The following is a 26,647-nucleotide window of genomic DNA, read 5'->3' as shown; positions in this document are numbered from 1 at the left end:
TGGATCCACAAACAACCTCAATGTTTACATCCCTCCTATATGATAATTTGTCATACTTTGCTATATGTGCTTTGTTGTTTCATCGGTTGGATGCATCGCCGGCCTACTCCAGAGAGCTTTTAGATCTAAACTGTGTCGTGGGTGCAATTTATGCATTTTATCACTTTGTAATTATAATCCATCATCTATGCAATTTGTGCGTGTGACCCCCCTTTTTGGTCAGGTTTCATCAAAGGAGTCATCTATCTGCTTTGACTTGAGACCAGCCACACAGAAACATAAAAGCATAAGTATTGAAAGACACACTAACACTAGCAAGATCAAAAACACAGCCAAACATTTTATTTTTAGTAGATTCAATTAAACGGACATACATTATCTTAAACTGCAAGGTAGGTCCTCACCGGGTTGAGGGATTAATGATAGCCCACAATGCCTGAGGAGAAATGTTTCATGCCTTGAAGCATTTCAGTAACACATGGGTGTTTCCCCCAAAAAATTGAACTATTTTGAAATGTAAAACTTGAAAGAGAAAATGTACAATAAGCTCACGCAATTTATGTTATTTCTTAAAAATATGAATATCACTCAAATTGCCTTATAGAGAAAGCTTAAGACATGGCAGCGAATCCGTGGGTCTGTGCAATGGATGCAGAAGCAATTAAAGGCAGAGGAGTAAGGGTGAGTCTCTGGTCTGAGATAGTGAGTGCATATACGGGAGCATAAATCAATTTTCAGAGGAACTTTAGCCAACAGTGTGAAACTGTATCTACAATTGGAAGACAGAACATGAACAGTTGCTGCTTTCAGGCTACGAGGACTGGAACAGTGATTTCTGATGAAAGGGACAATCCGTTATCCATGAATTAAGGGTGAAACTAAAGGAGAAGATTAAGACAGAGGAGCGATAGAGGCAAGTAAAGCTGAGAAAATAAGAGATGCAATATGCAGACGCTGAGTTAAAAAAAAAAAACAGCACACAGGAAGCCAATTCATGTAGGAAGTAATGTACGTAGAAAGTAATTCAACATTGGGATGAGTGATTTCTCTAACATCTACACGTGTTTCCACAGATGACTTCCTTGTACCGCAAAATGATGGAATTACAGCCGGAGATGGCCACAGCTTGGCTCTGAAATCACCCGGCCCTCCATGCAGCGGGGTTTTTCAGAGGCTGGAAGCTGTTTGTGGGAATCACTGTAGCATGGGATGACCTTGGCATGGGAGGTATCGCATCATTTCCTCTACACCAATGAGATGAGATGGTGCCCACCTAAGCTCAGCTGGTGTCCTTAAGCACTCCCTCCTCTACCATGACAAACTCCCCCAAACACTTGATATTTGGTGGTCCAAAGTGACCTTACATCCCGTTTGGCAGCACAATATCATTGTGGTACCAAGCACAATCAGTGGGTCCTTTCAGGCTCCAGCTGCTACGATAAAAACTCCCCCAGCTGAATATTTATGGGCCGGTGGGAATAGAACTTCCTGCAGAAAGTTCACAGGGGTCAAGACAAAGTGACCTCTACACAAGTTACATCAAACAAGTTGCATTGAGTGTATTTGATTATAATAGGCTTTTCATCTATGTAGATGGGTACTGGAGCGATATTCTTCAAACTAGAAGAGAAAATATACATTTCACCCTTTTGGATTATGTTTTTCTCAAAGGAGATGATTCACAGAGCACATATGTATGCAGTACCAGACACATGAATATATGCATCTCTGAAGACTGAAAGCAATATGGAAGAGCTTTAAACTTGCATTTGCTCAATTATCCAGCAGGGGGCGACTCCTCTGATTGCAAAAATAAGTCTCAATTGCTGGTTTCTGGTCTTTTGCATTTGAGTATGTTATTTGCTGACGCTTTTATCCAAAGTGACTTAGATACACTTCAATACTGTAGACATACACAACTTGGGCATTCAGAATCCTACCAACGCAGTTTGACATGTTGAATGCAGGGAGTGGGACCTGCGATTGGCAGATCTGCACTCTAACCCCCTGAACCACAGCTGTCCACGACAGGATGATCTTCATTTAGTAAATAATGGTTTTATATAGAATAAGATAGATGATAAAGCAGGGTATGCTTAAGGCCGGGACTACAGTGCAATGTATAAGTTAATTGTCCTATTTTGTTAGCCATAAAAGTGTTTTTGGAGCGTTTGGTTGTACATTACTCTACCCTATCATGTCCCTTCTGGTCAATATCATAATCATTCAAAGCTGGAGAGCCCAGGAGTTTCAGACATACAAAAAAACAAAACTGCAACAGACAGAATGCCAAACACTTGGCTTTGAAACTCTAGTTCACAAACAAATTGCGGACATCAGTTAACTACATCAACTTCTTATATACATTCAATGGGTAACCCCTTTTGAAGGATCAACAAGTAGACAAAGTATGCTGCCAACCAGCAGGTAAATATTCTAAAATGAAACGTTTTTAAATATGTTGTGTTCAGAAACTAAAATCATGACATCTTGACATAGCAACTGAACTTAAGCACTTAGATTGAGTTGTATAGGAAGGAAGACTGTTGGTTTGCATCATTCAAGCAAACATTACATCACAGTGCATTCATGTTCATTATTTGGATCAGTATACAAGATCTGCCTTTCAGTCACTCTCCATTCAGTCTCTAAACTCATTTGTAAGCTGGGTGTTTTCAAAGAGAAAGTAACTGTCAACATTACATCACAACAGCAAAACAGTTTTTGAACAGTTGATGCTTTCATCATGACCTTGAGACTTTCAGCTGAGAGGATGCTCGCCTAATTTGAAGAGCGGTAAGGAAAAACACAGACACAATCCACCAAACCCAAACTTGCCTCATAGATTTGAGCATGGAAATGTATTTCTGACCTTCCGAAGCAGCACATGTTGATGTAAATGTTCCTACTGTAGAACTTGCATCATTGCTAACTACCTTAATAACAGGGTTAAATATAGGACAGTTGTTCAGGTCAAAATATGTATTCCAGGAGGTACCATCATTATCAACAATTCATTTCAGCAGGGCAGGTTAAATGGTGGACAATGAATAGTGCAAACCACAAAAAAACCTGCCCAACCTAGTCATCTACACAAAATGAACAGGGATCTTTTAAATAGTGATGTTACGTATTGCACCGAGGCTTCGGATCGTGTGTCGAGTAATCCCCGAAGCTTTTTGTGAAGCTTGTATCGAGGCTTGTATCGTTTTGGGCCAGTGACGTCACCGATGATAAACGAAGCCTCGCTACCCCTCAATACCACGTGACTGTTTCAGTAAGTGCTTTAGATCGGTTGAACCGCAACGCTCATAATACCCATGGATGTATAATAAGAACGATATTACCCCTCCTGTACCCGGGCCCGGTGACACGATGGAATTAAGAGAGCTCAGACCCTCACTTATATAGAGGTCGGAAAATGTCATAAGTATAAATAAATAAAAACATAAATAAATGTAGGAATAAATACGATAGTGTTTTTAGGTAGATAGAGGTCATTTCTCAATGTCGAGTAAACCTGCTGCCGAGCCACTATTTCAAGTATACTACGTCATCGAGTGGCGCAGAAGGCCAGATTAGCCCTAAGCCTGTTTCTCAGGTCTCAGGCTCGAAAATGACATTCCCAGAACAAATTACCATATCTTCCCTTCTAAAAGGGTTAAATTAATATTATTTTTTCTCAAAGTAATGATAAACCTGTGAGTTGGATGTAGAACAGTCAGAATCAATATAGATATTTTTTATGTTAAAGAAAATTCAGATTGAACGTAGTAAAAAACTGTAAATTATAGTGTCGATCCAAATATTATTTTGTACTTATAGTGAAAACTACTCTTGGATGATGGTAAGGTAGACTAAAAGCTTTAGGAATCCAAAGTACAATATATAATAAGTACCCTGTATCAAGATTGATGCAAAACAAGGGACATTTGACCTTTTTAGACAGATTTAGCAAAAAAAACTCATTTAGTGATTTGGGTGGAAATTGGGGTTTTACCGTTTCTCTGGAACCCATTGGTCGATTTTGGTGATTGACATCTCTTTCTGACCGTTAGAGCCAATAGAATCGAAGGTGAATCTCCCCACACACACATGGTAAAACTAAAAGGTTGGGGCTTGCAGACGCAGTTTTGCATGAGAGTGAATCTATAGAGCTATAGCTCTGACATCTGGAAACGGAAAAGCAGTTTTATTGTTTATGGATTATCAGAAATTGTTTAAAAGGGACACAGACACATTGGATTAACCTATGGATTAACTTCAGCAGCGTTGTTATCGTTTTAATGCCATTGAAGACCACGACACAGGTGAGCCATGTTAGCGTTTTTAGCTACCTAGCGCCATATGTTTTGATGTCTGTTCTTGTTATTATCTCCGCGAGTTCGTATAATTGAGTGATAATGAGGGTACACCTCGATTCTGTGACTCCTCACGATGTGAAACGATGTGTTGTTGGATGTGCAAATATAAATAATAAGGTTTTGTGAGTGAATTTCGGTGCAGTCATCTGTTAGCATTTTTCGCTCTTTGCTAATTCAGAGGCTCAGCGTTAGCAGGGCTGCCAACACTCACGCATTGAGCGTGAGAGTCACGCAATTAACCCATATCTCACGCACTCACGCCACACTTGCCTTTCCTCACGCTAAGTTGTCGTCCAAAATAAATGTATATAAATATACAAATAAAGTGAAGGAACAGCAAACCGAGCGGCCTACGAAATGAGAAATTAGGTCTTCTGGCTTAGTTGGGGTTGCCACCTTTCAGAAATAGAAATAAGGAACACCCCTCACGCCGCGCGGGTGTCCGAAACTCCTGAAATGCATAGACATCAAGGGCGCCGGAAGCAGGGGGGCCAGGGGGCCATTGGCCCCCCCACTTTTCAGCCCTGCCCCAAATTTTCGCAGCAGCAGATGCCGCGGAAAACTGTACAAATCCCGTTTCAATAATTCCCCTCTACTCTAAAGTCGCATCTAAAACGCGATCTGATCTAGCTGTGTACATTTTGTTATTTTTGATTGTTATATTCAGTCTCACTAGCTTCAGGCATGTTTGAAGCTTGTAAAGGGAAGATGACAGCTCTCACTCGCCACTCTGCTGTTCCTCAGCGCCGCTCCTCCTCCCTCCCGCTGAAATTATGAATGTAAGGTGTATAGTAATCATAGATAACACGGCAGGGTCCGTTACAGTTTGTTTTTATCTGATTTCAAATAAGCAAAGTCTTGGCTTTCAGTACATTAAACTTGTTTCGGCAAATTCAGATGATAAATAGGCCTACAACTTTGAAGCTTGTAACGGAATAATTACAAACGGAGAACGGAGTAATTTAACGTCACTGCAGGCATAACAACAGCCGGTGTTTCTCGTGAGTCTTTTCCCCGGGAAACAAACACAATACACACAAACGCAAAAATACACAAACACACACGTATATACACGCGGCGCGGAACACTGTACAAATCCCGTTTCAATAATTCCCCTCTACTCTAAAGTCGCATCTAAAACGCGATCTGATCTAGCTGTGTATATTTTGTTATGTTGTATTGTTATATATATTCAATCTCATTAGCTACACGCATTTTTTAAGCTTGTAAAGGGAAGACCACAGCTCGCCTCTCACTGGCCACTATGCTCTTCCGCAGCGCCGCTCCCCCTCCCTCCCGCTGAAATTATGAATGTAAGGCATAGTAATCATACATAACACGGCAGGGTCCGTTACAGTTCGTTTTCATCTGATTTCAAATAAACAAAGTCTTGGCTTTCAGAATATTAAACTTGTTTCGGCAAATGCAGATGATAAATACAGGTTTGAAGTTTGTAATGGCATAATTACAAGCGGAGAACTGAGTAATTTAACGTCACAACAGGCATAACAACAGCCGGTGTTTCCCGTGAGTGCAGTAATCCAAACGAAAATATCTTCCCTCCGTAGTATTTTTGATCATTTCCTCCGCTAATAATCAATCAGATCGATGGATTCCAGAGAAGATAAACACTTTAAAGGCCTTTTTCTCAAAACGATGACTCTGTAACAGTCATTATATAATGTGACATATTTTGCTTAATATTTGGAGTACAAAAACAATCCTGATCTCATTAGAAAGCTAGGAATCAAAATGTGTCTTCGGGTCAATGCGAACGATTTCGATGGAGCAGGTCACTTTGCATTAGGTAAAATAAAGCAGGCAGACATAACAGGAAGAATATGTACATTTTAACACAATCAAATAGGACATTGTCACACCATTCAAATGTATCCATGTAAATTACAACCAATAAAAAAGCTTAGATTTGTTTATTTGTTACGTTGTTTACTTTATTTGTTACGTTGTTCTGCTGTGTGTGTCAGCCGTTAACCTAGAGATATAAAGAATATATACACTTGCAAACATGTCAGAAGAACCAGCGCAGAAGAAAACTAAATACGGTCAATCTAAACTTAAATTTAACAACTGGAAGGTCACATCCCTGACTACCACATCTCCGGAGGCTGGACCTTCTTCAAACAGCGAAGCCAGATGAACCCAAAAGCAGCAGCTCTAGTCTGCGGCCGCAGAAACTGTCAAAACCGCCGCCGACCCCACCGCCGCCGTTGTTGAACCGAAACAGGCTGGTTCCAACTGCATGGAGGTTTGCTGTCGGGACATTGAGGCGGTTAAAGCTGTACAGCTAACTATCAGAAAAAAGGAGACCGCTAGTAGATTATTTGGGCAAAGAGAAGGTACTTCAACGCAGAATGGTACAAAAACAGAGTGGTTAATTCTTTGCAAAACCACTAAACGATAGTGATAAATTGCGATGTTAACAACCTCATGATAACCTCATTTTTTTTTTACTTAGGATCATACCTGTGTTTAGTCTAGAAAAAGGTGAATGTGTGCATTTTATTATAAAATTGTGTATATTTACAGACTGTTGCAAACACTAAGAAGCTTATAAACATCAGGTTTAAAACTAAGAGCTTTACAAAAAAGTAACACAATTAAAGATGTTTGGAGTTTTATTTGAGTTATTCATTTACATTTTTTGTCAAAGAGATGCTGATTTGAAACCGTTGTAGCCGTTACGGCATTTCCTGTTTCTGCCGGAGAGAGGGGAGTTTGTCCCAAAGCTTGCCGCTGTATTTACTCCCTCCATCTGACTGGAGGGAGCCTCATGTGTCACTCCACGGAGTTCACTCCGTCACGGAGGGGGAGTGTCTAGGGCGTAGTTTGGGATTGGGCCATACACACGCACTTTTTTTGGCCCCCCCAATTCTAAAATGAATCCGGCGCGCCTGATAGACATATATCTATTTTTTATATGAACCAAAATGCTTTGATTTAAATAATTGACATGATTTCACATACCATAATAGCCTCTGGGCCCTGGGGTCACTTGGTGGTCAGTAAGGAAGGGGTAGTCAAGAAAGCATTTACTGTAGTCATACTTAGTTTAAAGTGCTTTATTAGCAATGAACTTGTAAACTTGTATGTTTAAATACATACTGTGCATAGGCTGAACTAGCCTGAACCTGAGAACAGCACCTAAATTAAATAAGCTACAATAGAATGTGCTTTAAGTGTAACATTTGGGAACAATTCAACTTAAGGCAGAAAACAATGAAATGAAACACACTTGTAAACTTGTTACGGGTGATTAGACTGACCTAGGCTGAACTTGAGCATATGCTAGTCTGTATTATATGCATATAAAGTGCTGTAACAGCTGTAACAAAGCCTGCCTGAGGACTCTTTTACGAATCATCTTAAAATGAAACACTTTTGTGAACCTGTTATGATTATCTGATTGAACAAAATGACAAATGAAAAGATTGATAACATCACTCCCTGAGCCAAGTCTGAACCTGTCCGCATACCCTCTGCTTCATAACTGGGAGCCACCAGTGGAGTCAAGATACGCCTAAAGAAAGTGCATAACATAAAACTAATAAACAGATAAAAAATAAAGTGCATAGCTTCCCTCAACTCCTTTATGTCCTTTTTTTTGTTAGAACAGGTTTAAACAGTCCCCTCTCTTCCTCACTTCTTCTTCCAGGAGTACTTCTTGTTACTTCTTGCAGCACTGAGCAGCTCCTTGTCTTTCAGAGCTGTGGTGTGGAACTCTGGACAGGTCTGCTCAAAGTTCAGAGTAATGAGGAGCTCACTCCTGATGAGCTCCACTGAGCACCTGCTCCTGCAGTCACTCCACTTGTTGGTCATTCTGGAGAAGATCCTTTCCACGTATCCAGTGGATGCTGGGATGCTCAGGATGTGTCTCATGATGGAGAGCATGTTGGGCACATCCACTTCTTTAAACACAGCCATCCACCTCGCAGCCACACCCTTGGACTTCCATGCATCAGAATATTCTTCTCTGAGCCTCCTCAGGATTGTATTGGCTGTGGTGCACTCATCGTAAAGCTCATTCATCTTCAATTTATTGATGAGGTTGAGTTTGGTAGCCACCTTCTCAATTTGATTAAAGGTCAGGTTGCCATGTTGGAGTAAGAGAGGCTGCAGTGAGAAGAGCCAGTTCTCTTCGGAGAAGTCGAACCATTTCTCAACATATGAAATGGCTGTATTGAGGAATGCAGTGAATTCGGCCCTTGCCATGTGTGCGTCATGAGGGAGGAGGCGCTGCAGCTTTTGCCTTGTTAGGTACCCATAGAACTGGTCGTCTCGTCTCTGTATGAGCTTTTGCCTGAATTCATCCATGATGGAATACAACTCAACACAGGTGGTTCTATTGCTCTCCAGGCTCTTTACTACTTCCTCAAAGAGGGAGAGTATATTGTTGCAGAAAAGAAGGTAAATCTCCACAATGTCTTCATCTTCCACAGTTGAGTCTCTGTTGAGCTTTAACAAAGCTTGCACTTGCTTGGGACACTCGTCTCCTAGACTGATGAAGTACGACTTCAGTGCAGTCCAGGTCTGCATCAGCCGATGGATGGCTGGATTGAGGGAGAGCCACCTGGTTGTCACATGTCGTAGGATCTCTTGGAATTCAACGTCACAAAACTCACAAAATTCTTTGAGTGACTCTCTTCTTTTTGCTGAAATGGAGAAGTGGCCATAGACCTTCAGCACAACATTCTCCACATCTACAGTAAGCTTGTCAAGGGCGTGCTTCACTGTGTTGTGCACTATGTGGGCATGGCAGTTTCCTCGCAGCAGATCGTTTTGTTTTCTCTTCAGGTTGGTGAAAACAGAGTTGTGAATACCATAATTGACATTTGTGTTGTCAGCACTGAATGCAGTCACTTGATCCATTGACAAGCCAAATTTCTCAAGGGATTGTTCCAGGAGAGCTACAATCCCAGCAGCTGACTCATCTGGATTCTCTATGAAGTCCAGCATTTTGTTGGTGACACCAGACTCTGGAGTGAAGTACTGGACAGCAAGGGGAAACATCTTCCTGTTCCCTTTATTGGAAGCATCGGTCTGTATGGAGAATGGGAGGGGTGGTGATGTTAAGATCTTGAGAACATCACCCACTGCCTTCGGGGCCAGGACGTCTTTCACCAGTGCCTCTTGCTTTGTTCTCCCCAAAGTCATCTTCTTCACCATTTTGGAATCAGATAGAGTCTTTTGATTGAGCTTGTGTCCACAGTCAGCACTGTTGTAGCTGAGGTTATGTTTTACTGTGTGGTATACCTGTGTCACCTCAGCTGCAGTAATCTAGAGGGGGGAATGGGATGATGTCAGATTATTACTTTCATATTGTTGTCACTATTTATTTTATTTATCAATCAATCAATCAATCAATCGTATTTATTCACAGTAGGCCTATTTATTCACAGTATTTATTTGCTGTTAATCTATTAGGAATAATTTCAAATGAGCAGCATTAGCATAACAACATAAGAGTTCTGATTCTGAATCAGAGATGTTCTTTATGGTTACATTTCATTCTATATTGATAATATTAAATACACGTTTATTTAATAGACTTTAAAATCATATCGGTATGATATGGGACCAGGGGTGAGTAGAGTGTCTACCCACCCCTGGTCCCATATCATACCGAATCAATCTCAGGAGATGTTTCAGCTATGAAGAACTGTGACACTGGTGCTTGGCTCCTTTGTGTTCTGATATTTCTTGAGTGGAGATCCCCGGCTGCGTGCTGTTTGACATCAGACAGCCCACCGTGCGACACTGAAAATGTTCTGCGACATGCTTTGCAATTTGCCTTGTAGTCATCTTCAGGGACCCTATCAAGCCACTGGTTTGCCTCTTCCCATTCTCGTCTGTATTTCTGTTGTCGGTGTTTCCTCTTTTGAGGACGAGGTGGCGTATCTGAAGACATCTTGTCTGGCACAGAGGCAGAGCAGAGAGGAGAGTCCGCGGAAGGTCTTGCGCACCTCCCGCCAACATATTTTGCTGTTTTTAATATTTCCTGTCCTTTATTTTGTTCATTATTGTTAGTTCAGTGTTCACGTGTGTGTGTGACAGACGTGCATGGGACAGATTGTGAAAATACGGGATAAACTGCGTTCCGTATTGGTTCAATACGGAACGCAACATTTAATTCCCAATTACGTAACAAATACGTATTTCAAGGAACGGGTGGCAAGTCTAGTCTTAGTTCAGTAAAGTTGGAACAATATTGGGAGATTCTGATTTCACGGATCAATAACTCGTGAACAAAACGTTTTTCAGACACAAATGACGTCTCCTAAGTACCGTGGTAAGGTTGAGAATGAACTACAATCACATTTTGATCAAAAAAAGCCAATAGGCTACGGGCCGTCCTCCGAGCTGGACACATTACATTGGTCTCTATCCGCAGAAGAAACGAGTGCTAAGGGACTGTCTGCAAAGTCCAAATCCGAAAAAAGAGAATACAATAATATTCAATCACTATTAGCCTATACAGCTTATTACTACCAAACTCACTACACACATCAATAGTCTCCTGTGTGTCTACAGCAAGGAGTTTGGAAGAATATGCTTTTGAATAATTTTGGGGAATATTTATAATGTAAAACTTTACTATTATACAGTATATTTCTACCAAACTCACTATTTGCATTGACCCCCACCCCCACTTATAAAATAGCACTTTACCTCTGCTTACACCTATATGCCATTTTATATGCCGTGAGCTGATTATCGAGCCTTCATTGTAAGAGTCACGGGTACACTGTGCGTATTCCACTAGCGCCCGGTACATTAATGGGAAACCCTAGTTTGTACATGTTCAATACATTTGTAACACTGTACACATGAACGTTTCTTTTTTCGGTACACCAAAAACAAAAATCTCACTCCAAGCTGAACTCAAATGTTGGCAGCCCTGGCGTTAGCATTGTGTTTTATTTTTTTTGAAAAATAAATTAAAATGATCAGTTAGATGAGTTTCTTCCCGTTACATAGATGCAAAACATTCATAGTTTATTAAATGAACATGCCCTCAGACACTGTTTCCTGCAAGATGTTGCGGCAGTACCCCGGTACTGGGGTCTGTCGGGCTTAACAGGTTAAATGCCCAGCATTCAGCGCCACTCGATGACGTAGTGTACTTGAAATAGTGGCTCTGCAGCAGGTATAGTCGACATTGAGAAACAGCCAGAGTGTGTGGGCTGTGGCTCAGCTGGAAAGCAGTTGACTCAACTGCAGAGTCTCTGGTCAACGACTGGGCAATACTTCTTTTTTGTTTGTTTATAAAAGCTACAGCTAAATGTGATAATGTAGTTAATAAATGTATTCTTTGATATGGTGTAGCCCCTCTCAGGCTACAACATGGTTAAGTTTACGAATATTATTAAGGAATAGAAATCCCTCTTTGCAATATTTACCAGCCTCTTTAGGCTTTTCAATCATAATCATTAAACTGGAATAAATGCAATATTGTTAACATGAAAATATGATTTTATGTTCGTTGTTTAGACTTATTCTAAGGCTTTACTCATTGGGAACTCAGTATGAGATACAGCACACTATTAAGATGTCAAATCTGCCTGTTTTACACACTTTGACCAACAGGGGGGTTTGTGTTCAGATGAAGCCCATGTTGAAGCCTCATGAGATGAACCCTTTTGTGAACCAATTGGCTTGAAGCTTCATAAGGCTTCATCTCACCATCACTACCTTTAAATGTTGTACTTACATGCTTCTATGAGTGATTCCAAAGATGGATGTACATGATTTGAAGACACATTTCTACAATGTGCTGTTTACCCATGGATGTATAATAAGAACTGGATACAGCGTGGGAGGCGGGGCCTCGTTCATTCCTATGAGAGTTGCTCATTGGCGCATGAAGACAAAATGGCCCAACTTTTGAGATAGCGAAACGTCACGAAAGTATTCAAATAATCATACAAACCGTTCTTATTGTGCATCCATGGGTAAAGGTAAAACTCATGTAGTACTGAACACTTCACATGAATGTGCTGGGCGGCGCGGTCCCGTGGGTTGGATCCGCGTTCATATTGCAGAGGAAAATAACTCAGAATAACGTTATTAGCACATTTTACAACTTGAGGACCGAATGTTTTTAATAAGGGCTATTCAAACGTTCATACTGGGTAGTTTATTTAGTTTAAAAAAAATTATCCAATGATTTACAGACGTCTCTTTTCTAATGTTAGTCAATGGGAAAAAGTCTTTCCGGGCCCAGCGACTGATACGGAAGTGTATCGCCGTTTGGCCACAACGAATATTTTCCTCAGAGTCCGGCGCACTTCCTGGGGGCTTGTGTTTACCCAATAGTGCAAGGATAAACAAAAGGGCCTCATCAGGGTTCAAAGGGCAAGCAATAAGGCCTTTGCTAAAAAAAAAAAATTGACTTTTTTCTCAGGTCAGGACAACAATAGATTTGTTATTTTCCCACTATGTCCTCTCAATTCAAACAATTACAATTACACAATGTGTTGAAGTATGGAGACATCATGGAAGTTATTGTCCTCACCATCATTGTTGTTATAACAGTCAGCCTCTCCAGGTGATATTATTTCATTGTTCATCACTTAGGAGGTCAAAACCAGTGAAAAGCAATAAAATATGCAATAACAATGATGAATTGACATTGAAAAACAAAATAAAATTAGCAATAAAAAGCAGAATAAAAACAATTAAGGTAGAACAAAATAATATGTTAAAAGATTTTAAAACAAATTAAAATTAAATAAAACAGTACAAAGAAAATTCAAAAAACCCAGTTAGAATGCAGTTAATATTCAATAATAAGTTGTTAGTTGAACCAAGAATGAAAATAAAAGTGTAGCAGACAAATTAAGGACAATGTAAGGTTTGTTGATTATGAAAGGGTGGAGACCTGTAAGCATTTTAGTTAAACACATATATTATAGGCCTATAAAAAAGAAATAAATATAAGCAACATGAAAGGTTCTAGCATATAAACTATGTTTGCATAAGTGCTTATTCACATTACAGGCCTACAGTGGGCCAGACAATATAAATGTACATCATGGCACGTTGAGAGAGCTTTATACTTTGCAGCTGCTCTTATTTTAGGTAGGTAATATGTTCCAACACTTGCATTTGCAGATGGAGGGATCCTATACTGTAACTTACAGTCAGATTGATCGTGTGCAGCCTTCAGGCAGCACTGAATGGATTTGAATCTCACACTGTTAATTTTAAGAGCACACTTTCTTCAATTACAGTCCCAGGGGTTGTACAAGATTAAACTACTTACTGATTTACTTTCTGATGCAGAACTTGGAACAAAGCAACTGCACTTACATCCTCCAACAAAGAGAATCGATATCTGAATCAGATGAAGAATGACTTTAGTGCAGGGGAACAGGAATAATTTGTCTTTGTAACATCAGCGCAGGAACACTTTGACAACTTGCAAGGAAAGATACATACTTGTGGAGATGTGTTACATGTGCAGCCTCTTTATTTAGTGTGAGTCTAGTAACTTTAATTTTGCCTTTTAATTTCCCTTTGCCATAACACTTTAAATGTCCCCACTGCGGGGTGAATAACGGATTTCTGATTTATACACTATACTATATACTTGATTCAATATTGCCATGTGCATTCATGCACCAGGGAAGCATATAAGTTGACTACAGTGGAGAAAGTAACAGTTGTTCATTGGTTATATTCCAAATACAAACACAGAGTAAACGAGTTATGAAATAACAAGCACCAAAGAACACTGGTAGAGAGCTTTCAAAGTGTCAAGATGTATGAAGCCTGAGGTCACAAAGACTTGCACAGACGTCGAGAGTCGGACTCTTCCCTGCAGTGAGCTTTCCTAATACTCCAGTCTGGTCTCAGGGCCACTTAGCTCTAATTACTGCACCCTAATGGCGAGGCCAATCACTAGCAGGTTAATTGTTTGATCTTTGCCATATGTACTGCCTGCCGTAATGTTAATCCACCTCTCCACATATACATGAGCCAACCATGCAGTAACCCACGTCGCCCAGCTGCTGCTGTCAGAGGAACAGTCTGTGTTGATGCGGAGCAGGATGTGTGTCAAGGGCAGGTTAGATGAGAGGTCAAACTCAATTTGAAAAAAAAGACATTATAAACATTCTCTTCATGATTGACAACTATATTCTTTGTTGCCTGGCAGGTCGTGACACATGGATTTTTCTAAAGGATTTAAAACTAAATAGCAGTAAAAGTATGTTCTTCCATGCTGCACACTCTTTTCAAGTCTACTCTACATGGTTTTCAGGTAACTGGTAACACATATTTCACACTGATTTGGAGAATTAACACATTTAAAAACTGCAAATGTTTTTGGGGGATATTCAAATGCAGCTGTGATAAAACATGAAGCTCCTATCTGTTAACAGATTACATGCTTGATCATGATACCATAAAGAATTCTTACCCTCCTAATTGATAATATCACACAGTTTGAGCTGTTTTGTGCCACGTTATTGCTTAAACCTGCAATACCTGATTTATTGGCCACTTGGGGGCACTACAAAAGAAAAATTGGCATATTACTCATATGTCCAGCAAGAAAAAGTGATTTGTGTGTTGTGCAGGTCCCAGCAGCTTTGAACCAGCTCTGGTTGGTAAAACTACTTGGTTGAGTTTAGTAAAAGTTTGTGGTTTGGCTAAAAATGAATAGCACATGTTCCTTACAGTATGTCACCTGACGACCTTTACGGTAGCCATTGCAAGTCCTGGCTCATGACAGTAGGTTACATACAAATTGGTTTTATGGTTTGTATACATATTATATTGCATTACTTTGTCTTAACAGTCATTGACAACAACCTGCTGAGCTGATTAAGATGAAATTGTTAGTGAACAGTTGGTTATTTACAGTTTTAACATTGATGTCTGCATTTTACTGAAAGATTTACATTTCACTTACCGTACATTTTGACATGGAAAAGGGTCTGATATTATGCACGCTGGCTCAATGGAATAACCTACTGGGACACTTAATACAAAAGAGTCGTTGTTTTATGTTATCAATTTCACATGACATTCATACCATGGCAAGTCGAATTGCCTGCTTTTAAAATGCTGCACTGTGCATTCATTTGACTTTACCTTAGACATTATAGAACCAGCTATGCACAGGAGATACTCTACGTACCAATCACGGCCTGTTACAATGTCACCACACGTAAACAAAAGTAGAAATGTATGCAAGCTAGTCAGTATTTAGCTTTGTTCAAGCAACAAAGAGATTGCGTCCTTGTGTAGTGGTTTGAAGGGTCCTTCATATAATTTGAAAAATAGATCACAAACACCCCCCCGCATCCCCACAAACACTTATTACCCATACACAGTATATTCCAAATAGCTGTGCCTTGATGGAAAACAGCACATCCGGGGGGAAAGGACAGATATTACACGGATCATTAGCTGCAAATATAAAAGGGAGCATCACAGCGGCCTAATGATGCTTTGATAAGCTCTGTTCTGGAAGTAAACATAATCTGTTGACTTTCAATTCTTTTGTCACACCACCAATGATAGTTGAGGCAGAATGAAGTATTTTGCTGTAAATGGGCTGCTGTCGTGCGGAGCAAGACAAGGCAGGGCCCTCTTGTAGAAAATAGGAGCTGGTGGGGAGGAGAAGTTAAACGTGTAAATATATTTTTTTGATGTTATATTTTCTGGATGATGCACTGAAGTGTCTACAGCTGTCTTTCATCTGGCTTGACATAAATGCCTGCCAGTCTTCAAGTCTCTCTGTGACTGTTATCACTGAATCACTGTGACTCAGAGCGCCTTCTGGCAATACCAGCAGTATTAACCACAGGAACCTGCAAATTAATGCTGCATTTAGTGACGCCAACAGAAAATTCCCTCCCCCTCAGAGATAAAAAAAAACACAGAAAGGCCCATTACGTCTGGAGAAAAGTCCACATCATCTTTCAAGTCCCAGTTATTTGAGGATGCTTGTATGGCGGAGGTAAGGAAATGCAACCAATATGCACATGTGTACTCTCTTTGCTGTATATGTCCATAAATAAAATCTTCAAGTTGTGTATGTTTAATAAGTGAAAACATACACCTGATGTGTACATGTAGAGTTGTTGACATTCTCAGTGAGGAGGCATGAGGAGGAAAGAGAAGCACAATGTGGGTAGAGGTGTGCAGCACACATAACGTGCACATGGGGACCAGATGGAATTATATCAGCATGTGTGCTGGGGATTGGTAAGACTCTTGGCCAATCACATTGATTTCATGGCAAACTGACAGTTTTGTAATGGAGTCGAATTGAAAACCACAGGAGCTTTTCCCATGAGGGAATCCCCATTGTGCGATGGGAGATGGTAAACACACACCAACCCTAAAATAAGCTAAACTGGTGACTCTTTCGAGGATGAAATTGCATTCAATAACAAAGATCATGATTGGATTTAGCTTCCCATTCATTTATATATGAACTGGCTTAGAAAAATGTGGTTTGGGCCATGAATTCACCCTTGACCTTTAATCGTATTGAAGTTTGACAAGACTGCAATGTCCAGTTGGTTTGAGAGAAAGGATGGGATTGACCTTTCATTCCAAAAAGTGCAGTACACGGACAAAGACAGAGGTTAAAAGTGAAATGTTTCACAATACGCTTTATAATTAGCCTTTTTTCTGACCCACACCCCTTTACACAGCGGATATATGAGGAACCGCTCAAGGTGCAATGTTACGTCAAAATAGTATGCCCCAATTGAACGCATACTGCATGCAACAGTATGTTCTTCTGCAGGGCAGCTGTAGTACATGCTCAAAGTACAACAAAATGCATGCAATAGCGATGCAGCCATACTCTGGGACTATTTGTGAATGTGGAGCAGGTGTCAAGGCAGGTGTAGAGTCAGGTGACTGGTAAAGGAGTACAATGACGACAACTCACACCCCTCTGGAGGCATCTGTGTGTCAATCTGTTGTACCCTGAATCAATAAGTGTTGACGCATGATTGGAAAATTACTAAGATGATCACAAAGGATCAAATGTCAAACCACCACTGTATAAATTACTTGTATAGCCGTCATAACGTATTCCTCTTTACCATCAGTATATGAGTGATAACATTTCAACTTCTGGAGAGGCTCTCCAGGCTAGGCGGCACATTAATTGTTAGGCTTCTCAATCAGGTAACGCGATCCCTCTTCACCTCATTATTCAAAATGCAAATCATCCACAGGATAATTTAAATGCATCACGAACACCGCCTTCTGGTGAGAGGATGCTTGCATTAGCAGGGGGTCAACTAAGGCATCCCTGGTTCCTTTATTTTCATTTCCTTTATAATCACTCAAATCCTGAACAGAGTTTAGAAAGCAATCCTTGCCCAGAGCAGTGTTTACTTTGTACACAATCTGGAAAGTCTGCCCGCAGAAAGGAATACTGACGGCCCTGCTTCATATTCACATCCCTCTGCTGCATAGAGAGGGGCCCTATGAATGCTTATATAGCACTGAAAGGTCTATACACAGGGAGAGGATGATTAGTAAGGAATGTATTGATCCAGGCAACTGTAAAGGTCCCACATATTTGTCCTGACATGATTCAATACTGTAACAATACTTAGCAACATTACACATTTGTGGTCAATCGTACTGTGCTACAATTATCTGTATTTGCTGCTTCATTTTTTACAATGAGGTTGATGTAGTCCAATAGTTACATAGTGTTAAATATGAACATATGTGTAACAAATGTATGCACCGCTTTCCACATCAAAGTAGAAAAATGCCCTCCTTGTGTAGAGCATTTGAATGAATGAAGTGAGCCTAATTTAAAGTCAACCTCAGTCCACTGATGGTGCAGATGGAAATACAAAATACAGAACTCTATGAACCAAGAACACTACAAATGGAATTACACAGCAAGAGCCGTAAAATAAAAATCATTTATTATTCGCATTTACATTTTTGAATCGTTAGTGTGAGCTGTCTTGTAAAGTAGGACGCCTTTCATTCTCTGTGTTTCTGTCCAAAGTCAAAGCTGTAGCACTGCGCCGCCTCAGTGCTCAGAGTATGCCTCAGTTAACCTGGACTGTGTTGTACACGCCCTCAGGCATGCTGTCAAAAAACCTTGCCTGATGACAACCTGACAACTCCATCCATCTTATTTACCCGCTGGACAGTGCAGATCTGCCGTGGCAATCAATAACGTTCACAATTAGTTTCCCTCCTGGGGGTGGAGGTAGAGGGAGGTACACAGGAGGGGGGTGCAGGGGTTGGCTGGCAGTCCCCGACACAGCTGGACAGAGAGTACGTGTGGCCCAGGTCCATGCATGCCACATGTCCTGACATTAGCAAACATCTCTTGGGAGTAGATGACATTTCCATATGTCCAGAAGGAAAGAGGGAGAGGTGTGTGTGTGACAGTCTGTAGGCACGCATGACTGTGTGTATATCTGACACGGTGTGTTTTCTCCGTTATGTGTGAGCACTCATGTGCATTGTTTTGTTTTTCACCTTGGCACATGACCTGGAAAATCTCTTCCAAAGGGCATGCAAGACGCTGAGGAGGACTCTCCAGAGGACGCTGATGGATCTATATCAAGACGTAAAAATAGATAACTGTCATTCATCATCGGGGTGTCTGAAAGTTAACCCTGACCAACAGGGCTTAGCCAAACAGAGCAACCAGAGAGCATACACATCCCAGCATGCTTCAGTGTCATTTGGATGCCCTTATCAACCTGGCATGACTTCAGGCAGGTGATGGATAGTAGGTTTCCTCTTTGCGATTATCTTTTAATGTGATAGAATATATTAGATCACAAACAATATAAGGTGGAAACAATGAAAGGAGAAGGACATATTGCCTGAATTCAGGTGATTCACTGTTTTTATCTGCGGATAAATGCTACATGTGACCTGTCCTGTTCAGGAATGACTGACTCTAAATGATAAAAAAAATGTTGTATCCCTAACTTATATCAATTATATGTAATTTAAAACGTTTTTTTTCTGAATAAAGGTGACATAGATTGGATCATTGTTGAGGATCAGCTATTTAGTCCGTAAAGCATCTTCTTTTCCCCATGTCTCTCAGTTTGTTTCCAATATTGGTTCAATTACCCACCATGATGTTTTTTTGCTGCAAACACATACCTTTCTTCAACCTCTTCCACCTAACTCATCCAAATGCTTATGTGGCAGAACTACTTGCGACACATAATATAAGTCACATTTCCTCTTTTATGTTTTGAGAAATTATTAATGTTGCTAAACCCTTTTGAAACCCTAAGAGAATTGCAAATACATATTCGATTCCCCTAGAGGGCAGAGAAGAAAGTCTGCACAAGCAAGTTGTTCTGAAGGAATACTGCACAACGGTGAAAAATGAATTAGCTCAGCATTACAGAAACGCTTAACAAATAAGAGATGTACCCGAACATTAATAAATGAGGCTTCAGCTATGAGGAGACTGAGGAAAACTGCTACTTAAGGCAGAGGCAGTACTTCAGGCAGGAATGAAAATGTGCTCTTTTGTAGTATTTAAAGCAGAACTCTAATTTATCCTTGTTCACCAGAAAAAAAATAGATGTTTTGTTATTAAAAAGAACACATTTCCCTTGTGGTGACCCAATAACAGACTGCTGAAAAAGTGGAAAAAAACCCATGAAACTATAGCTGAAGGATATAACCTTAATGCTGAAGTTGTGTCAGTTTAACTGTACAACTTGTAAATCTCATCAACCTGGATGAAGGTTAAAGACAGGGGTCCTGGTAGCCTGTGGCGCCATTAAATCACTGTGTGTCAGCGTTAAACTTTGATCATGACAAATAATGGTGTTTTCATGTGAGCCCACGCATTGGACATCAATAAAGCCTAATGGTGTGTCAGCCCTATTAATGGATTACTGCACAGAGCTCATAAAAACACAATATCCCATCAAGTCTAAAGGCCCTAATGATCCCACAGTGTCTTGTAAAGTCACTGTAGGTCCCATCCCCTGATGGATACCAGCTCTTAGTGCATTTCATCTTACTGCTGTTTAAGAGAAAAGAGAATGTAAAGGGAGAACCTGCTTTGGTATGCAAGAGACTCCCAGTGTAGTCTTAAATTGTACTGAATATTAAACTGGTAGTAAAGGTGAAGAGAACGTGTTGGTTTATGCATGTCAAGGGAAAAGGAGGTTTTAAACGCCCTAAATGATCAGACCAATATTGGATTTAAAGAAAAACACATTTTGGGATTTATTTTTCTCCGCTTTTCAGTAGGAAACCAAAGCAGCCCAAGCTGACCAGTCACAAAGTTGGAGTCTCCTTGTGGTATCTCTAAGGCCACTGTAGTTACCTACGAGTAGTGGCATATTCAAGGGTGTGCACATCTACAAATTCCCACACTTATCCTCAATGTCAGACTCCCTGGCAGGAAAGAAATCTCCCTCAAGCCCACAGTCGGAGATCAAAATGAGATAAGGGTGCTAGAAGGAAAAGAAAGGCAGAAAGAAAGAACAAAGTCTTTGTCTATGATAATCTACATGATTGTGTGTAAGTGTAGAGATGCTTGCAAAAAACAGCATCATTTACAGATGCATATTCTCACATGCACTTATGCAGATGTGTGGGAGCATTTTTCTTGACACCAGCATCAATCGGTTATTTAAACCCTCTTAGGCTACAGAGCGTGATGCTCTTAGAAGTCTGATCTGGAATTAGCTCACTTATTCATTGGACAGGGATAGCTCTATTTTGGGAAAATACGGTTGCGTTTGGTTTTAAAAGCCTTCTTCATTGTATCTCTGTGGCATCCTGTAACTGTAAGAAAGTATGATACCGCCTGCAGGTCACATTCACATTCTTCTTCGGATCTTTTCACTTTAGAAATATGACGAAAAAGGGAGTGAAACTTAGTCTGTTTCATGTGTTTCTCCTGTCTCAAATTGACGTATACTGGAAAAAAAAGAAGAAAATCAGAGTAAACATGAATTATGCTTTGATCTTCTTTATTTGATTTGACAGGGACATGTCCTAAAACCAATGGTTGGTAAACACTTTTAATTGGTTTTCCCTCTTTTACTGGAATAGGTGTATACAGCATTGTGGTGGGAGAGATATTTCACTTGTTTTATTTTTGTTCATTATCTGTATGTATTGATATGTGTACTGTATGCACTTAATGCAAAGTCATGTGAATATCACAGTCTTCCGTATTGCTTGCAAACACTGAGAGCTTTTCAAGTTATTCAGAGTAACTAAAGACGTCAAGGCACTGTAAATCTCCGACAGAGCCCTGGAGAAATTATTTAGGTTAACCGTTATTGCTAGCCACTGCACAATGGGATATGTGATTTAAATATAGCTCTTGATCACCCCATAAAAAAGATCTTCCTCATCCTCCCCTTGCAGCTTAACATCATGTTCTTCACATTGTAGTGGCTGTGGCTGCTTTGACATGTGTTAGTTTGATGTCTCTTGTAGAATAAAACGACTTTATTGTTGTTAATGAATATAAGCTATAAATCAACCTTGCCATTTAAATCAATGCAGCCCTGAAGGTCACACAGCATTTAGCATGATGTCATTATATAGTCTGACTTTCTCTTAGCCCTGCCCCAACACTGATTGGCCTCCCTGTCTGGAAATGTCAGCCAATGTTAAAAATGTCACCACTTTTACTTTAATGACTTGACATCAAACTAAATCCCCAAACTCATTCACAGTGACACTGATGGAAAGGTGTACTGCACTTCAATTCCCACTCTTTATAGGCAAGCAGTCTATTAATATCAGCATTACCTGTTAAAAAAGAGGCCATGTATTGCATCAGCTCCATGATACTGGTCAATGGGCAGTGGTCAGCTGGGGCAACAGCAACTCTCAATGCACAGTATGGCTCTACGTAAGAACACTTGCTTAAAGCTGGTGCATCTGGCCGCAAAAAGCCTCTTTATTCCAAACCCTGGCTCCTCTGCTGCCACCATCATCACCTCCCACGCTCATGTGCTGCATAATTAAACTTCAGGTGGCTAACACACCTGACACCACTTTATAAGAAAAAGAAATAGCAACACCACCCACTTCTAAGTATTTTAATATTAACGTACTGTTCATGTCATTGTCTATCCACCTACAACTAATTGCACAAGTATGTATTTGCAATAACCCACAAGTTTATTCACAAGACGTAAAGACACACTGATAAGAAAATAGCTCCTTTCCCTTTATGTTCAGTAATTTCTAGAACGTATCAAGTTCAAAGAGATTTCATCAACTATATTACCCCATACTTTATAAAACAACCGCACTTTTTTGTGTGAACACTTTTCAAAATAAAACAGGAAACCAAAGACAGATCTTGACAGGACAAAATAAAACAGGGAAAACTAATACGGATCATAACACCCACTATCTTGTTGTAAGCACATTTTTTTTATCAGGATTAATTCTAATAATGTTGATGATCCTCTGACTTTACTTCTAATACCACCAATAGGTCAAAGTTGTTCATTCTCTTGTACAATATCTCAACACTGAAATTAATGTTCCCGACACAATCTACTGACTTTCCTTTATTTCCATTATGTTGGGAATTCCCGACCAGGGATTCGAACCGATGTCGGTAAATGTTAGCCTAAACGACAATTAGCGTTGTCCTGATGGTGTCTGTGTAGTTTCATACTCGGGGGCCTCCAGCCAGAGTGGTAAACATGTGTTTTGATAACTTCCCTTGTGCTTGTTTCTCAGGGAGGCCGTTTCATTTTGCCACCAGTGTCAGCTAATTATTTCTGGTCCCCTGTTGTTCAACACGTTGAGTCTCTCCATGGCCGACCCCCCTGCTGCGCTGCACTCCGGGCCTTCCTCGACTTGTTCTCATTAGAGACGACGGTTACGCTCCCCATTTTGAGTATCTCTTCCACTCTCTCTCTGTTTCTCCCCACTCTATATCCCTCTGTTTGTTTCTCTCTCGGCTTTCTTAGAGTGCCTCTCCAAACACTCTGTTAAATAAAGATTCCACTCCAGGCAGAACAAACCCAAAATTCAATCAGGAGTGTGTAAACAAGTCTGACTAATGCCTGCACGGCCACACACACTGACATGTTTTAAGAAATGTATGCAGGTACACACACATAAGCAGGACCTCATTAACACGCAGATAAAAGCCCACACGCGTGTGAAGTATTTGGTATGCAGTATTGAAGGTTCTTGTTTTATTTCACAGGCATATTCCCCACTGTGGGTTTATTAAGAACAGATCATGTTTACAGTGTTGTTTTGCTAAATAATCCAGTGATAATTTATGTTTTAACATAAATAATAATCTGCATGCTAATTAAAAAAAGAGTAATTTACATTTTTGCTGAAATGCTGCTAATGATGCAGCTTTGCAAAGCTAATTATTCAAAAAAACTAAAAAACATCAATGTATTAATGAAAGTAGCAATAGCCAAGCAATACATTCCTAAAAAAATGTTCTATATCTAATGTGCTTCATAATACAAAAAGGGATGCATATTTAGATTAATTAGTTAATACATAATTGGTCATGCTACCAATGGCTGAGTGCCTTAGGCCTTTTGTGCTACAGGCTTAAAAAAATATTATTATATATTTTTACTGCTAGTCCTGTTGGGTTTCTACCCCTCACTTTTGGTTTCAAAACGCTCAATAGTTAGATCAAGAAGTAGATAAACATTTGGGGAAATTGTTTTGCTTTCTTATCAAGTGTCTTGTGAAAATCCATTCAGAGTATGCTGTGCCTAGCTTAACAAAAAGACTGGAAATCACAACAGTGCTTTCAAAGTTCTGTTAATTTTTTTGAATAAAAAATGAAAGATTGTCTAAATAAATTAGCATTTGACTGCTTTTATATTTTTGAACTTCAAGAGTCTTTCTGCTATGCTAGGCTAAACACCTATATATTAGCTTGGCAAAGAGATTAAATGGTTAACACTCCTTATCATCTCCAAAAAGCAGTATTCAGTATACAGTATTCAACACATCTGCAGCTCCCATAGGAAAGATAAGCTGCAGCCACCATGTCTTTGAACATGGTAAGAGACACTAGTTGTGAGTCTTCCTACAGGCATTTCCATGGAGAGGTTTCAGAGAACATAAAAGCTTTTTTCTTGCCCATTTTAAAACTCCAGGGACAGACAAAAGAACAATAAATGAAATTAAAGGTTTCGTAATGGTTGGTTTGCATTTGTGTCGTTTTTCTGTTTCTGAAACACTGAACATAACTGCCATCATAGCAACTTACAGAAAGCTAAACAGAGAACACATTCACCAATTGGGGAGTAACAAGAAATGTATCCTATTCAAAATATCTTTTATCAGACCGCTGAAAGAATGATTTGTTGAACATTTTATTGCAGCCAATGACAAAAGATGAAGCTTTTGTTGAAAGGCTACATGTCAATCTATGTCTGTTTCAAAGGTGATTGTAAATGTAAGGAACAAGAGATGGTAATAAGAAGCAAAATGTCAGCTGACGTTAAATGTCAGTTCTTAATCACAAATCTTTCGCATTTCATGTGAAAGGCTTGCTTTCCACATTTTATGTACAGTACAACCTTTTACATGTTATAAAGTCTCAACCTTTGCAGACTGGATGATAAACATCTATGCTATTATAGAAGTGTTTGAATTGCATATGGGTGATATTATTTTTCCCAAATAACCTCTTTCACATAAAGGACTACAGAAATATGATATGATAATACTTTTTTATCTTTAATTTTTTCTGCAATGAAGCAGCTAAAAGCCTAACTGGAATGTTTCATCACGGCAATGATGAAACACTTCATCCTAACGCGAACTCCCAAGAATAGTTTATCCTATTTTAGGATAAAGCAACCAACCTTAATGATGGACATCCAAATGATTTAAAGTGTATACCCTTATACTGTATAAGTATATAACCTCTAAGCCAGGCAACACCAATCCTGTATTTATTCATTTAAAAAGTCTCTTCACAATTTTTCGTGTACTGGCAGCATGACTGGAGCAACTGGGGATTTGCTAGACTGGAAAAATGATGTGTTATGCATTATTGCTTTTCAGAATACTGCTTTCAGTCTAGCATTTAAATTAAATGTTAAAGTATAACATAAATGGAAAGTACATAAATTCCCCTTTTTTCCATGCTCATCTTTACAATTGTCATTATTTAGATTCAAGTTATGACTGAACATTTATCAAATAAGACTCTATTATTATAATGCACATGCTATTTCATGAGTGAGACTTTAGTGACATGTTATATTGTCATATTTTTTTAACAGGGTTAACAAAATCAGTGCAACTTCTCTACGGATGTTGACAATGAAAACAGAAGAAAATATAAGGTGAATATTGAGTGAAATTAAAAATCAGGTGTCTTGATTTATTCTCATATTTAAAGATTCAAAAGAGAATGCCAAAGATGTAATACGGTAAATAGTCTCCGGCCCCAAAGATAGTATTTTGAGTTGTCTAACTGTATCTGAATAATTTCCTTATTCCATCTATTTGGGTTTATCTTTCTTAAAAGTTATGATGAACAAAAACTTAAATTCTTTAAATTACATTAAAGGAACATGCATTTATATTTATTGAGTTTTGTTGGCTATTTGGGGGGGGGGTTTTGGTTGTGGATATGAAAGCACTACTTTAAGTTTGACTTGAGTCAAAAGTGACTTGAGTCAGAAACTCAAAATACAGAATATATTACCCCATGGCCACCTGGGAGATGTAGTCCCTTCAGCATTTCCAGGCTCTGCTGTAAGGCCTCTGCCCGGTTAGTCATGTTTGAGTAGCTCACTTAGTTGGGACACTTTTTGAAGTTCTGCAGGCACCTAACCAGACTCCATCAAGCCATAGAGAAACCTAATGCCTCTTGCATCCCTAAGGTCATTCCTTTATTACCAGGAGCATGTGACCATAAAGCTATGAGGAAACTCTGTTTGAGATATGTGTGTGTCCTCTTGAAGGAGATGCTGCAGGCACAGAGAGGTCTGATTCAATGTGCTTTTGTTCAAAGACATTGCTTCAGGTACACACCACCTGTAATTCACAGACACACGCACACACTACTTCCCTTTTGTTCTCCATGTTATGAGAGCCATAGGGGTCTTTGCCATAATTCATGTGAATAAATGGAATGCTTTAACGGGGTGATATTTGATTTAGCGTAGATGGAGGTTCCTGCAGCACAGATAACACCGTCTGGAGGCATTCTGTTACTCTCATCATTCATCATTACATGGCTCTCTTTACGACAGAACATATTCCAGGACAAAATAAAATGTGCATTTAGA

At 39.7% G+C, this 26,647-nt stretch overlaps 1 protein-coding gene across 1 annotated transcript; it reads right to left on the bottom strand.

Annotated features, from left to right (window-relative positions):
• Positions 1-7,862: 7,862 nt before the first annotated feature.
• LOC307020723 (uncharacterized protein) lies at positions 7,863-10,280 on the bottom strand. The gene is made up of 2 exons (XM_079652255.1): positions 10,006-10,280; positions 7,863-9,659 (listed from the first exon to the last, which is right to left on the bottom strand). Exon 2 carries the CDS (start codon positions 9,546-9,548, stop codon positions 8,022-8,024), a length of 1,527 nt encoding a protein of 508 aa, XP_079508381.1. The 5' UTR covers positions 9,549-9,659; positions 10,006-10,280; the 3' UTR covers positions 7,863-8,021.
• Positions 10,281-26,647: the final 16,367 nt, after the last annotated feature.

The sequence above is a fragment of the Notothenia rossii genome, assembly GCF_949606895.1.
Source record: "Notothenia rossii genome assembly, chromosome: 9".
Classification (NCBI taxonomy): Eukaryota; Metazoa; Chordata; class Actinopteri; order Perciformes; family Nototheniidae; genus Notothenia; species Notothenia rossii.
The sequence above is the reverse complement of the archived record's forward strand: the minus strand, read 5'-3'. Positions and strand labels throughout refer to the sequence as shown.